General features: G+C 33.7%; 1 protein-coding gene across 1 annotated transcript; it reads right to left on the minus strand.

The window, feature by feature from the left end:
* Positions 1 to 302: 302 nt before the first annotated feature.
* LOC113780205 (putative disease resistance protein RGA3) lies at positions 303 to 11,998 on the minus strand. Its single transcript, XM_027326018.1, has 2 exons — positions 11,645 to 11,998; positions 303 to 2,201 (listed from the first exon to the last, which is right to left on the minus strand). The coding sequence occupies exons 1-2, from the start codon at positions 11,996 to 11,998 to the stop codon at positions 303 to 305; spliced, it is 2,253 nt and encodes a 750-aa protein (XP_027181819.1).
* Positions 11,999 to 14,830: the final 2,832 nt, after the last annotated feature.

The following is a 14,830-nucleotide window of genomic DNA, read 5'->3' on the forward strand; positions in this document are numbered from 1 at the left end:
TGCAGCAGTACTCTCCTGGGCCCCAACTATGTACTCCGCTGCACTTTCGTGCGCAGAAACATTTGTTACAGTTGAAATCCAAGACAGAAATGACGAACCCTTGAAGCCGTCCACTTCACAAATTGAAGGTCGGGGCAGGGTTTGAGGGCTTCGAGCACTTCCTCATCATTGTGCCGTTGAAACGTTCTTTTGGAATCCCAATACAAATATAACTTGCAGAGACTCTGTTTTTTAATTAAACAAGCTTCTTCTGCATGTTTTTTGTCTTCAACCCTCTCAAGGTGCTCAATTGTTAGCTCTTCTCAAAGGTTATTTAAGCCTCGCAACTCACTTAGTTGGAAGCCACTTTTGCCACCCAAGACGACCATACTCAACGTCCGCAGGCAAGTTAGCTTCCCAATTCCACTTGGCATGTGTGTCAAATTCCAGCACCTGTGTAGACAAAGATGGCGAAGATTTCTGAGGAATCTCATGCCTTTGGGTAGGCTCCGAAGATATTCACAATCATTTAGGTTTAAAATTTGCAAATTCCACAAGTCACAAATTGAATTGGGTAGTTCATCAATGTCGGATCCTGAAAGATTTAGATGTCTTAAATGTTTCAGGTTGCTTGTTGCAGGTGGCAACTTTGTCAACTTTTTTTCCCACCATGCTGTCCTTACAATGAGCACCCTTAGGGAACCACATTTTGACAAGAAAGAAGAGTACTGGTCAGTGCCTCTCATTCTTGTAATAGGAAAAGCCACTGTTAGCTGATCATCTAGCGAATCCAATATCAGATGCCTAATGGTCCTATCTGATTCTGATCGATTGTGTTTTCCCTCCATTACGGATTGGGCTAGATCATGGACAAGGTCATGCATCTCAAAAGTGAGAACATGGCCAAACTCATCTTCCTTCACAGCTTGGAACAATGATCTATAATGTAGTTCAGTCAGCACAACATCATCAACATCTTCCACTTCCATCGTTCCATTAGATGAAATCAATCCATTTGCCATCCACAGATGTATTACCTCTTCTTTTTCAATTTTAAAGCCCTTGGGAAATCCTGCACAATATGCAAAGCAACCTCTCAACTCTACCGGAAGATTAAGGTAGCTCAATCTCAATGCAGGCAAGATATGCGTTTCATCTTCAGGTAAGTTCCAAAGCTCACTACATTTCACAGAGTTCCATTCCGCTTCCGACTTAAATCGTAGAAAGCCTCCAAGAGCATTTGCAGCTAGTGGAACACCACCACACTTTTTTATAATCTCTGTTCCAATAGATTCAAGTCTTTCTTGCTTCTCCTGACAATCAAATGCCCATTGCCTAAATAGTGACCAACACTGATCGTCCAACAAACTCGGTAGACAATGTGTCTCTAATGTGCGCATTATTTCAGCAACCTTTTGCTTACGAGTTGTCACTACAATTGAACTACCACTTGATCCACATGCTAGAACAGATTTCAAATCCTCCCATTCTTGTGGATTCTCATTCCAGACATCTTCCAGTCCAATCAAGTATCTTTTCCCTGTCAATAACTCTTGAAGATTTCTTTGGAGAGGAGCCAATTCTAATTCTTCAGTAGGAGTCTGTTGTATAGAATTGATTAAGGCTTTTATAATCCTCTTCCCATCAAAATCCTCTGAAACCCAAACCCACAGTTTTTGCTCAAAATGCTTGGCTATGCGCTCATCATTGAACACCAAATGGGCAAGTGTTGTCTTTCCAAGGCCTCCAACACCCACTATAGGGAGCACTGATACATTTTGATCGTCTCCAATTTTTTCTTCCGTCAAGATGCGGACAATCTGTCTTTTTTCATCGTCCCTTCCAAGAACTTCAGGCTCATTTACCACGGATCCAGTCTCGCGGCTTGCATTGAAATAGCTCCCACGCTTCTGATCACTCAAATTAAACATTTTTTGTTTATCAGCAATTTCATTAAATTTTGCAAGGATCTCCTTCATCCTTGTCCCAATCCTGTGACGAAACACTAAGTTTCCTTCTACAGGGCAACACATCAAACTCAAACAACCAGAATTTTTGTCCTTGACTCTTGAGGCTTCAGTTGCGTAATCATCCAATATGTCATCGATTTCATAGGCAACAACATTGAGCTCCTGAAGCCACTGTTGTATTGCCTTTTCTGTGAATTGCTTCTGCTCTGCATCTTCAAGCACTGCCTTGGTGGTGGACAGCAAGCTTGAAAGCTTTCACATGTCAGTTGCAACACCAGAAAGCAGTCTAAGCTTCTTCTGGATCATTATTCAAAGTATCTATGAGAATTTTCACAAAAGCTTCCATCACGTGTGACCTGAAAATCACGGTTCAGACCAGTTAAATCGACGTAAAGTAATTCTTACAAGTAAACCTAGAGAAAGTTAGATATCTTCAAAAAAATTAACGCAAATGCTAACTACACTGACATGAAAAAAGAAAGAAAATTCCAAAACAAGGTGAAAAATATATCTCCTGCTTCAGTTTTAAAGTAATCTTCAGCAAAGTGCACAAGGTGTGGAGTCTAATGTAGCATCTTGACATAATCTTCTGATATTATGGTCTGCTGGGGTATATCTTTTCCCAAATCTTTTACTTTTGGTCTGCTGGGGTTTGCCGGATTGCTTAATTCCTTTGTACCCTATAATTCATCATGATGCAAGAGATTATGGATCGATACATTTTTTAATCTAAGTGATGCATTAGCGCCTAATTGTCAAAAATTTATGAATTCAAGTAGTAATAGATTCGGATTTTAGAAGTTTAATTCATGATGCATTAGTTGATGGATGGAACGTACTTTGTCTTTTTCTATAAATGTACGGGATGCATATTGCTCAATACTATTTTGATTGCTTCACCCTTCTTATTGGTTTCAAGAACAACAGGAAGCAAAAATTCCAGCCTCGGAAGCTATTCGGCAACATATAAAAGTATACTAGCAGAAGAAATAAACACACGGAAGCCATTTATATTTCAACAAAAAATAGTGAATGAAAAAAAAAAAAAAGAAATTCAGCACTTGCTTTGGAGAGAATGAATACTCTGACAACATTTGATCCGTTGAATCTGCAGAAAAATAAACCTACTTTAAGTTTGAGGGGAAAAAACACAAAATTCAGCACTGAGCCAAAAGAGGGAAAAAGAAAGAAAGAAAGAAACCATTGAGAGTAGCTGATCTGTTAAATTTGGGAAAATTCCTAGTATATCGTGAAGCTACATAATTACTCAAAGTAAAGTTTAAGAAAAAAATATTCGGAGAAAGATGATAATTTGGACCAATGGCTTTTTGGCAACGGAGATGGTCTATCGATAAGAAAGTAGAGTGAAATTGCCAATGAGCTTCCTAGCCGTGTGGGGGTACAATTATTGAATGTGGCGGACCTATAGAATAGAATTTTTACAAGCAAAAAATGGCAAAAAAAAAAAGTAGAGTGAAATTACTGCATGACTTTCCTGGTGTCTAGGAATAAACTTTTGAACATGGGATGCACATTGCACCGCAATGTTTCGAGTGTTTTACCCTTCTTATTAGTTTCAAGAAAAGCACATGGAAGCCCCTTTTTACATGATAATAATATTTAGCTTGTATTATAAATTTATTTTTTAAATTTTTAATAATTTTTTATCTTATATACATAACATCATAAAAGATGCTATAGTAATTATTCTAAATAATACTCTATCTAAACAAACCCATTTATATTTTAACCAAAAAAAATGCTTATGACAAAAAGAAAAAGAAAAAGAAAAAGAAATTCAGCACTCACGTTGGAGAGCGTGAATACTCTGGCAACAGTTGATCTGTTGAATCTGTAGAAATTTCCTTTATATAGTGAGGCTAGTTGATAAAAGGGAAAAAACAAACTTGAAGTTCAAGGAAAGGGAACAAATCTCAGCACTTGCTTGAGAGAAAATGAAGCTTCTGGCAATAGCTGAGCGGATGAATATGAGAAAATTACCAGTATATCGTGAACCTAACCAGTAAAATCCAAGTTTGATAAAAGAGAACACAGGGGAGGAAGATGATAATTTGATTCAAAATTGAAACAATTCAGTATGTGCAAGACTTTCAGCAAGGAAGACGGAGTATTATAGAGGAGAAAGTAGGAGCAGTACTGTTATTGATAAGAAAGTGGAGTGAAATTGAACGTGACTTTCCTGGTTGGTTACTTGTGGAACTTGCAAGTTAACTTTAAATGTACCAATTGAAAAAATGAAAGTTGATGATTGCCATGCTTCTTTTGTTTTTGCTTATACAGTAAGCCTTTTCACAGGATTATTTTAAGTTGAAAATAAAGATACTAAAATAAAATTAGGAGAAACCCACAAGATGAAATGAAGTTAAAGATGGAGATGTTAAAATAACTTCTAGGACATGTTAAATTAACTCATACTCAAAAATCTTACAAATAATATAGAATTTGGGGCATTTTCTTGCGATCTTATAATAATTGAGAAGATTGAAAAATTGGCGCTAGATTACGATTCAAGAACATTTTTTATTTTTTTCCTTTCCCAAAAGTAAATGATTTTTTTTCTTTATTATTTGTTTTGTGGAGAATTTGAAATTGATCAGATTTTGACTACTTTAGCATTTTTTATTATAGTAATTTCTGCTGGGCCTTTATCAAATGCCCCGAAAATGCTATGAGGTGCTCAGAAATGGTCGAAGTAGTTGAATAGGAGGATCCCGAAGGCACCCCTCTCTTTCAAGAGGGTTCGCAGCATGTCAAACCCTAGCTATTCGTAGAAGTGGTATAGTATTAACATGCAAGGCTTTCTGGGCAATAGAGATGGCCTATTATTGAAGAGAAAGTAGTAGGTGTGTATTGATACGAAAGTAGATTTGTGAAAGTGCTTGTATAGGGTTGCAGACGAATCGAACAGCTCGCGAGTTCGACTGGAGCTAAGTCAACATCGAGTTCGAGCTGAACCAAGTCGAATTCGAACTCGAAAATACTAAATTTATTAGCTTGCGAGCCGGCTCGAGTTTGATTATATATTTATTTTTTTTATTTTAATAATAAAATTACATATATATCCCTAATATTTTATTATTTGTTAAGACAAATTATTATTTTATTTATTTTTTAAAAATAAAATAATTAATTTTTTCATTTTTTAAGCTCGAGCTATACATTTTGAACTCGTCGAATTCAAGTTTCATAAATCTAGGTTAAGACTCGACTCGATTATACCAAAACTCGACTTGATTCGTCTCGATTCATTTACACCCCTATGCTCGTCAGTTTCCTAGCCGTGCAGTAGCACAATTATTGAATGTGGTGGACCTATATATCAGAATTTTGGAGGCTGATTAGTTTCCAAAGCACTGTTATTACACAAAATACAACCTTGAGTTGTGGAAGGAGTATTCTTTCAAGAGGCATTGTGAAGGTCTATACAGGTTAATTGATAGCAATGTTAGGCAGTGGGGAGAATATCATATAAAATTGTGTCGAAAAGAGCAAATTATGTTAGTTTTGTGGGTTGTTATCCGATAAATTCACGATAGTTTGGATTTTAAAAGATTACCAGATTTCTTATGTTCTATTTTTGGCTGATTCTTTTTCAGAATGGAGTGAAACAAATGACAGTACGCACTTGTCAAAGATATTCACATCATATTATGCAAATTCTTTCTTTTGGATAATTTGGTAGATTTTGGTGTTTTTGATTTTGGAGGGGAAAGTGCACTATGGAATGTCTCTGAAGCTCATATCAATTGCCTTCATGTGGGGATTGCTTTCTAAGTAGTGTATAGTAACATATGCTAGTATATGTGCATAACTTACGTTTAGTATCTTATCCATTGGTATTAGCCTTAAGTTTCTTTTATTCATCTGCAAGGCTATGAGAAAGAAATGGCAGAGGTAGAAAATAGTGGTATTAGTGAATAGAAGAGTGAAAGTGAAGATATGCTGCAAGGGATTTCTTTTATTCCTTGTGTGATTGTCTTGAGTTCTTGTTCGTTCTACACAGTTGGAAGATGTGCAACGAGCGATTGCTATGCTCGAAGGTGATTTCTCAGACTTTACATTCTTATTTTTAACCTGTCAATGTCCAAGTGCTCTAAAATCTTTTTTTTTTCGTTTGTTTAACATCAAAATCTGGTTCTTTGCATAATTTGTGTCCCTTTTTTTCCCCCTAAACACTAAATCTTATCGAATATTTTCAGCATCTTGCAAATAGTTGTCGTTCCTTGTGTTGCTCTGTTACTTATATGCATGTTCAGTCACATTCAACTTACAAAATGAAGCAGACAGAACAACTTTATACCTTATAGTTTGATCCATGTTTAGTTCTCATAACCTCCCCTTCTTATTATTATTTTTTTAAACTCTTTTGCCAAAAAAATTTTAAACTATTTAGGCATTGCAGCATAATGTGTCCTGTTTCTATGTAGTACTATGATGGATTGTGATGATTTATCCATCTCCACCTCTTTTTTTGGGAACTTGGACTGATGTAGTGGTTTTTCACATCTTGGTTTGTTGTATTTGCTTTTCCTTGGGATGATTTTTTCAAAAAATGGCGGTTTAGTGTTTTTTGCTTGGTTTTCTCTTCTGTGCATGCAAAGTTGTTTTTTTTTTCCTTTGATTTGTGGTTGTAGGCCTTGAAGAATTGGTTATGTAGTGAGTTATATACTCATTTTCTTCTTTAAATTTCGCTTTAAACTGGACTCCATTTTTCAGTTTCTCTCATAAGCAGAATAACAAATATATGGTAATAGGTGGCTGGCTTAATCAGATGTACAATTTATATACCATAGAGCAGAAATTAGCATTGAAATTTCTCTCTTTGATTGTGTCGTGTTGATCTCCTAATCATATTATTTTCAAGTACTTGCTTCAATGAAATGTTGAAGAACAATTTAGAGATGAGTTGATTACAACTCGGATACAAATTACATCTAATTGAATTACAACTCGGTTTGAAAATTAACTAAGGTTGTGATTTGATTGTTTGATTTTCCTTGGGCCTATAGTTACATCATTGTCTTAATCTTCTCCAGCTTCTTTTTTGTGTTTAGATTTCCAATTTTTTGGACTCTGGCTTCAGAATAAGTAGATTGCTCCTATAATCCTTTTGTGTTCTCCATGAGAAGATCTTTGGTGGTTTGAAACGTTAGTGCATTTTTTTCCCTTGGGAGATTTTTTTAAAAAAACTGGTGGTTTAGTGCCTTTTGCTTGGTTTCCTCTTCTTTTTCTCGTTTTCGTGCATGCAAATTTATTATTATTTTTTTTTTTGTAATGTTTTGTTTTGATACTTTGGTGGTTCCAAGGCTTGAAGGATTGGTCATTTGTGATTAATTAGTGGATTCCATAAGAAATAGGTTCTGATTGATGAGAATCCAATTTTCATTGCAGTTTTGAATTTTTTACCTCAAATTTTTGGGTTTAATTGCTTTTGGTGTTTGACAATATGATATATGAAGGAAATTTTGTGCTTGTTGTCTCTTGATTTTGTATAAAATGGAAATTCTTTGTGTGTCTATTTTTCTATTGAAGGAATAGAATTTGGATTGTGAAAAATGATGTTCTTAATGGTTGTCATGGTCTTGTGCATATTTTACATTGTGGTATTGATATTTTGCAATGGAGTCAAGAGATTAATTTACATTGTGGGGTATATTGGCTATTCATACTTATGCGGTTTATGATTATCCTTGTGATTTTTTGTTACAGAATGTTGAACTGGGTGATCATGTGGTTGAGCAGCTAAGAAGAAGGAATCTGTTATACATGCTGTGTTAGGCATTCATGTAGTCTGATTAGGAGTGTGACTCAATGTAAATTGATTATTGTAATTTTTTAATTTGTTCAGCCTTTTTCTAGAGAACAGTTTTAGTAGATATTTTTAGTTAAATGTGTAGTTGTCCTTGTTATAAAGAACTCAACCACAGATATTTTGTAGTAGCTAGGTTGTTGATTAATATGGCTCAGATGCCATTTCCGTTGTACGCTGCTTACTTTTTTGTGTTTGTGTACAGTTTTTTTGCATTTTATGCTAATCTGTTTTATGGGTGATCATTTGTAACTGTCAAATTCTTGGCTTGCAATAAGAGCAGGTCTTAAACTACAAGCAAATAAATGAACTGCTTCATGAAGGGAAGAAGTAATTTTGTATTTCGTAAGTAAAGTCACCACACATTGCTTCACATAGCAGATTTTGTGTTGCATTTAGCATTAGAAGTTTGATGTTTAGCAAGTTGTTGGAATTATTAAGCGAATCAAGGTTTCATAATGCATGTTTAGACACAAAATTGTCATTAAGCTACTGACTGTACTTATCCAATTTTGATAGTGAATGTTTGAATGTTTTTCTGTAACTTTGATGTCCTCTTTTTCTTTTTCAACTAATAATTAATCAGTGCAATTTCTTTTATAAATAGTTTTTATATGCAAAACAAATTACTGAACAGATTTAACTCTGTACACTACATGTTCAAGGATCTATCCCTTTTGGATTTTACTAATAATCAGCATATATTTTCTGGATAAATTATTATTTTTAATACTTCATATATTTTGCTTTTTTCTCTATATAAAATTGGACAGGGCATTTTACATTTCCATCGCACGAAGCGCGTTCATGCCTCCTAATTGTAGTTAAAGTTGTTAAAAAACTTGTAGCGGACAAACTTAGCTAAAAACTTGCTTACCAAACAAGGCCTTTGTTATGCGTAAGTTTTGACAAAGAAAATTAGATATACTTCTATGAAAAGAGAAACAATTTTTTGGAATGTATTTTATAATTTTGTTAATAATTAATATCCATGATCAAAAGATTGGAGGCACTGAATAAAACACATAGGTAAATCATTGGGAGATCTATATTAAATAGTTATCAATTAGTACGCTACCTATATATGTAGTAGGAAAATATATATTTTTCAAGAGAGAATAAAACTCTAACTAAAAAAATTTAGGAGAGAAGAAAACTCTCACTAGATAACCCTAAGAGAGAAAAAACTCTCACTAGAAAATCTTAGGAGAGATTTTATTCACACAATTAGAAAGAAAAAAAAAGCTATAGAGAGGGCTCCTCTAACGAAAAAAGATAAAAATAAATTTGATATCTCTCCCATAGGAGAGTTGAAAGGAGTTTTATTTAGAGAGTTTTTTTCTAAAGAGAAGGAAGAGAGGAGGAGGGGAGGAAGGGTTAATTCGAATGATTATTTCTTTTCTTTTGATAATTAGTACGCTGCCTATGTAGTAGGAAAACATATAATGAGTAAATCTTATATACACTGACAGTGTATACACTATTACCATTGGATCTATAACACGTGTAAAAATTAGATTTTAAATTCAAATTTTACATAATTGTCATTCATCCAAAATTGATAGTATGTACACTACTATTAGTATAAAAAGGATTAATCTATTTTTTTTATTCAAATGTTTGACTGAGAGAATAGTCTTAGGTCCCTTAACTCAATGTAGTAAGAAAATGTATATACAATCTCATCTTTAGCCTTAATTGTAAATATTTGCTGCTTAAACTCCACCGCAAGTCGATGGAAATATCTACAACCAAGAAAGGTTTCTCCCTTCATATTAGTACAGAATTCATTACTTCAAACTACTTCAGTTAGGCTTCGCTTGGATTGAGAAATTTGATTAAGAATTTGAAATCCCCTCAAATCATTTTAATTCTTTAGATATCTTAAGAGGCATTTGGATTTGTAATTGACAGATTGTTTAAATACATTTTGAATACTAAAATAATTGATAATTTATAAATTCAAATAATTTTAAAATAATCTAAATAACTAGAAAAATATGAAAGAATTTTAAATTTTTCGTCAGATCTCTCGATTCAAACGCAACCTAAATTAATCAACACTAGTTTGCATTGGACTGTTTGGTCAGTTACATTGTTTGCAAAGCTGTTTCTGCCTCGGCATATGGGCCAGAAATGTCGGTCAAAATGCACGCACAGGCCCATGTATCCAACTCATGTCATGGCCCATCATTTACATTTTTATTTCTATTTTTTTGGTGATTGCTCTCAGTTCTTGAAGTAAGTTATATGGTATTCTGGTTGCGATTCGTACATGCTCCTGTGCGTGCACATGACGGATGCCATCAGAGCTCCAAGAGGAATTCAAAAAAAAAAAAAGAAAAAAAAGAGAATAAGAAGAAAAGAAAAGAGAAACTAGAGTAGGTCTAAGGAATTAACTAATGTTTGCCAAGTGGATTTAGACTGTCTACCTAGTTTTTGCAAAGGAATTAACTAATGGTGCAATTCGAATATATTTAGAGGAGGCTCGATGTTGGACAGCACCCTCGGCATACAATACGGAATTTCCTTGGCATTTTCCTTATCTTTACAAAAATATATTACTATAAAATATAATCATATTTCTTCCCCTTTTTTTTTTTGTAATGCCTGACCATCTTTTACATTTTTTTTAAAATTTTTTTCTTTTTGGTGATTGATCGTGTATTTAATGGTAGCACCGCTCAGTTTCTTTCCACTATCAGACAAAAATCATATCCAAATCGTAACGAAAGGTTCTACAAAATTTGCGTTTTGGTATGCAGAGTTCAAATTTGGTAGTAATGCCTCTTTTACATTTTTTTTTTCCTTTTTGTTTTCTTCCAAGAGTTAAACACTTAACTGTAAAGCTATCTTCCTTGTTTGTCTCAGACTCTCAGCTGAACATTAAACGCGAAGGATACATTATTGACTGAATATTGCAAGAATTTTTTTTAACCACTGATTTATTTGTAGATGTCAATATTTATCAGTTATGTTTGCAAATTTACACCCTCTGTCTTCCTTGTGGATGTCTGCCTTTGGGCATTTTAAGGCATATTATTTTATTGAATCCCTAGCCATAAGAGGAGAAACTCCTTGAGTTTCTTCCTATATTTTCAAACTCGGATTGGGTATCAACTCGGCGGAACTCAGGAGTCAGGAGTCAATAGGTTCGACCGGATTCTATCGGGGTTGAACCGGATAACGTCATAAATCAAAATTATTTAAAAACTAAAATATTGTATATAAAATACCTAAAAGCATGTTAATATTAATAAAGATATATTCATATTTATATTTGATGTTTCAAATATATTCAACAAGAAAATGCAAAGAAATTAGAACGATCAAGTAGTAATTTATATTATTTAATGAACATTAACAAGTTTAGAATTAAAATTATGGACTTGATTGAAAAATAACATCAAAGTTTAGGACAACATTTATAAAGTATGAAATATTCGAGGTATATTAGTAAGTTTTAACAATTTAGGGGGTCAAAACATAATATTAAAAATATTTGACCTTTTTTAAAAGGGAAATTTGCCAAATTGGTCCCTAATAATTTCCAAAAAAAAACTTTTTAGTCCCTAACATTTAAAATTAGCTAGAATTGTCCATAACATATAAATTATGAGGCAGTTTGGTCCTAATGCTCGTATTTGCTCATCTTTCTGACTAAAAATAGCACACCTCTCTCACGTAGACATAATTTCAAGGGCAAAATCGAAAAACATTCGTTTAATCCATCATTTTATAGGCAAAACCAATGTTCTCAAAGGCGAAACAATGATTCCACCAAACCCATTGGGTTCCTATTACTTTTCTCCCTTTCTTTTGACACCATTTTACAAATCAGCCGGAAACCATCAACGAATTTCACCTTCTCCACCAAAGCAGCTTTTGCACTTTCCTCATTCTTATACAAAAGATAAGCAAACCCTCTTGATTTCCTTGTCCCCATATCAAACCCCCAAGGCCCTTCTTCAATTTCACCAATTTTATTGCTAACAAATCCATCAATTTTATTGCTGGGGTTTTCCAGGGCAAGCAAGAAAGACTCAACAATCTTGAAAGTAACAAAATCAGAGCCCTTACTATTTCCAGTGGCCCTGTCAAATATGACTTTAGCTTCTTCAACTTCTCTATAATTTGAGAAGAAGTTGCGGAGATTTTCAGAGGTGGTTTTAGGGCCAAGACTTTTGATAAAGTATCTTGTGGTTGGATGGGTTGTCATCAACGATGGAAAGAACGGTATGGAGAATGTTGGGATGGACAATGGTAGCTTTTGAAGGATTTCAATAAGTAGGGATTTCGTGAAGGACTAAAAAATGTTTTGAATGATTTGTTTTTCTTGGTTTTCAACATTCATTGAAACTTCAAGTTTCTGGTTCTCTTGAGATCATCAGGGTTTGGTTAGTAGTGATGGTGCAATGTATCTGATGAAGTAGGTGCAGGGAAAATGACTCAAGATTGACTCTAGGAGAAATGGGTAGAGTAGCCATTGGAGAGCTTGAGTTTTGAAGAAAATATTCTCTTTCTTTCAGAGCCTAAAACCTTAGATTAATGAATGTTTTTCGATTTTGCCCTTGAAATTATGTCCATGTGAGATAGGTGTGCTATTTTTAGTCGGAAAAATGAGCAAATACGAGCATTAGGACCAGACTGGCTCATAATTTATATGTTATGAACAATTCTGCCTGATTTTAAATGTTAGGGACTAAAAAAGTTTTTTTTTTGAAAATGTTAGGGACCAATTTGGCAAATTTCCCTTTTTTAAAAAATGCTTTGGTTGAACCAAAATTTTCAGATTTTTTTAGAATAACTCGGACCGGACACTTGGCCGGTTTTCAATTCGATCGGTTGGACCGGCCAGTCCGGTCCGAGTTTAAAAACACAGGTTTTTTCTTCTACTATTACTCTCCCATGCATAAACAATATGAAAATTTTGACTCGCCAAATCACCTGACTTGTATTTTAAACGAAATTATTATTTGCTGTGCTCAGGAAATCATCATGTTAACCTATATAATCCCTACGGAGATCAGCTCCGAATTGATTTTTCCTTGTAAATTGCTGGTATCTTGACATATTCAAGATGGGAGTTCCAATCACTTTAGGTGAAAGGTCACATATACTCCATGGGAAATTCTTGAGTTCCAAAAGAAATTCAAGGATGCGAACTATATTTTTACGAACTTCCTGGGACACAGGTGCGAATTTCATTTCGCCCTAACACAAATTTGTTAACAGCTATCAATGGATAGGTTACAAAATCTGAAATTTTGTTTTCTTAGATAATTATTTGTGAATAAAACTATATAAGGAAAAAATTCAATAGTAAACTGCTAAAATGTTAAACAGTCATGTGCACATGAAATTACAAGATATAAAGTAGCATTCTTGATATGATTATGAACTTCATCCAACCAGAGTTTCGTTATTTGAGTTGCAAGTAAGATGTGGATGGTATAAAGCGATAGCATTATGAGAAACTAACATTTTTAATCAACTACTAATATCTTCTTCATTTAAGCCTACTGCTATGTTTCTGGTTCCAGATTAGTCATAATATGTTTGTTCTCAATCAAAAGTTACATGATACTTCGGATTTTCAATCATAGATCATTTCTTTTTTTTGTTATTTTTTTTAGGGAAAAAATTTTCATGGTTATTTCTTTGGGTCAAGGGCACCCATTAACACATCTAAAATTCATCGAATTTATAATGTATATATACATATTAATAATTATTATTCTCCTTTGCATTCATATGTTTTCCCTATTTAATTTTACCTACACTTTCTTGTATTTATTTATTTTCCATAATTAATCTTACATTTTCAAATGTGGATGGTCTAAAGTAATAGCATTATGAAAAAAAAAACTAGAACTGCAATGAAATCCCAAATATCTTCTTCATTTAATACAACCTCTAGCAAATGACTAAATTCATATCAAGTAGGCATTGTATCAATTACGTACTAGTGTTGGTCTTCTCCACACTTACAGGACAGTACACAAATACTTTATTACATAATTATGTTATAAGCAGACCCACACATACATAATTGTATTATCAAATATTCAGGTCTGGGATGTGCTTAATTTTGTGCCATTCCTCTCCTCCCCTTTTGCACTGTGGTCCCAGTAGGGCGCAGCCAAATATAGTCAAACTTTGGAGTGTTGTCATCATTTGAATGCTGGATGGAAGTGTTTGAAGCGGATACCTTTATGGTAGGAACCTTCCTACCATAGGTAGCTCTTCAGAGCATGACACGTGTATTTGTAAAATAGGAGCTCACGGATCGTTATATTGCAGTGGTAACGTGCATGGAAATAAACCAAACAAGACATGTCCGGATGCAGCCTTTTTTCCCCTCCAATTCCTCCGTTCACTGTGTATTGTTTCTCCACTGCTTTATTACATTTAAAAAATTATGAAACTAAAATTTTCTGCACCTAATATACCAAACAATTTAATAAAATTAATAACAACGTACCAACAATATATACCCATGACATAAATATACTAAGCACTTATAAAAATTATTAGGATTATATAGTTACTTTAGAAGTTGCTCCCAAACACCGTGCAACTAAATTTTTCATTCAAACTAACGATAGTACAAAAAAAAAGACTAATTAATGAAAATACAATCTCGAAAAATTTTTAATTCACAGTCACAATATGTGAATTTGTGATAAATACAAAAAATGTATGGTACTTTGAGCATATAATGAAGAAAAGTCATAAAGAGCAGGCCATTTACGGGAAAAGTTTTCAATAACAAAAACACCAGTTCTTCACGGCTTTCTTATCAGTCCTCCAACATATGAGCAAAGTGCCAATAATTAAATTAGTAATTTTTTGATTTATACATAATTAAATTTTTTTTTGCATTTTCACAAAAAACAAATGAAAATTTTTTATCAAAAAGCACAAAAGTCAAAATGATTGGTTTAAAAGGGAAAGAAAAAGCAGATATGAACAGTACTTGTATTTCACGTTCGAAATGCTACAGTGCTATTTTTGAAAAATACGCTAAAAAACATCTTATTCAGACGAA

The sequence above is a fragment of the Coffea eugenioides genome, chromosome 8 (assembly GCF_003713205.1).
Source record: "Coffea eugenioides isolate CCC68of chromosome 8, Ceug_1.0, whole genome shotgun sequence".
In the NCBI taxonomy this organism is placed as follows: Eukaryota; Viridiplantae; Streptophyta; class Magnoliopsida; order Gentianales; family Rubiaceae; genus Coffea; species Coffea eugenioides.

Bases quoted from the DNA above. Each gene is read 5' to 3' on its own strand.
- LOC113780205 (XM_027326018.1), bottom strand. From the start codon at position 11,998: ATGACAACCCATCCAACCACAAGATACTTTATCAAAAGTCTTGGCCCT. The intron at 2,202-11,644 runs GTGAAATTCGTT...GACATGTGAAAG, and splicing joins AAGCTGCTTTGGTGGAGAAG to CTTTCAAGCTTGCTGTCCAC.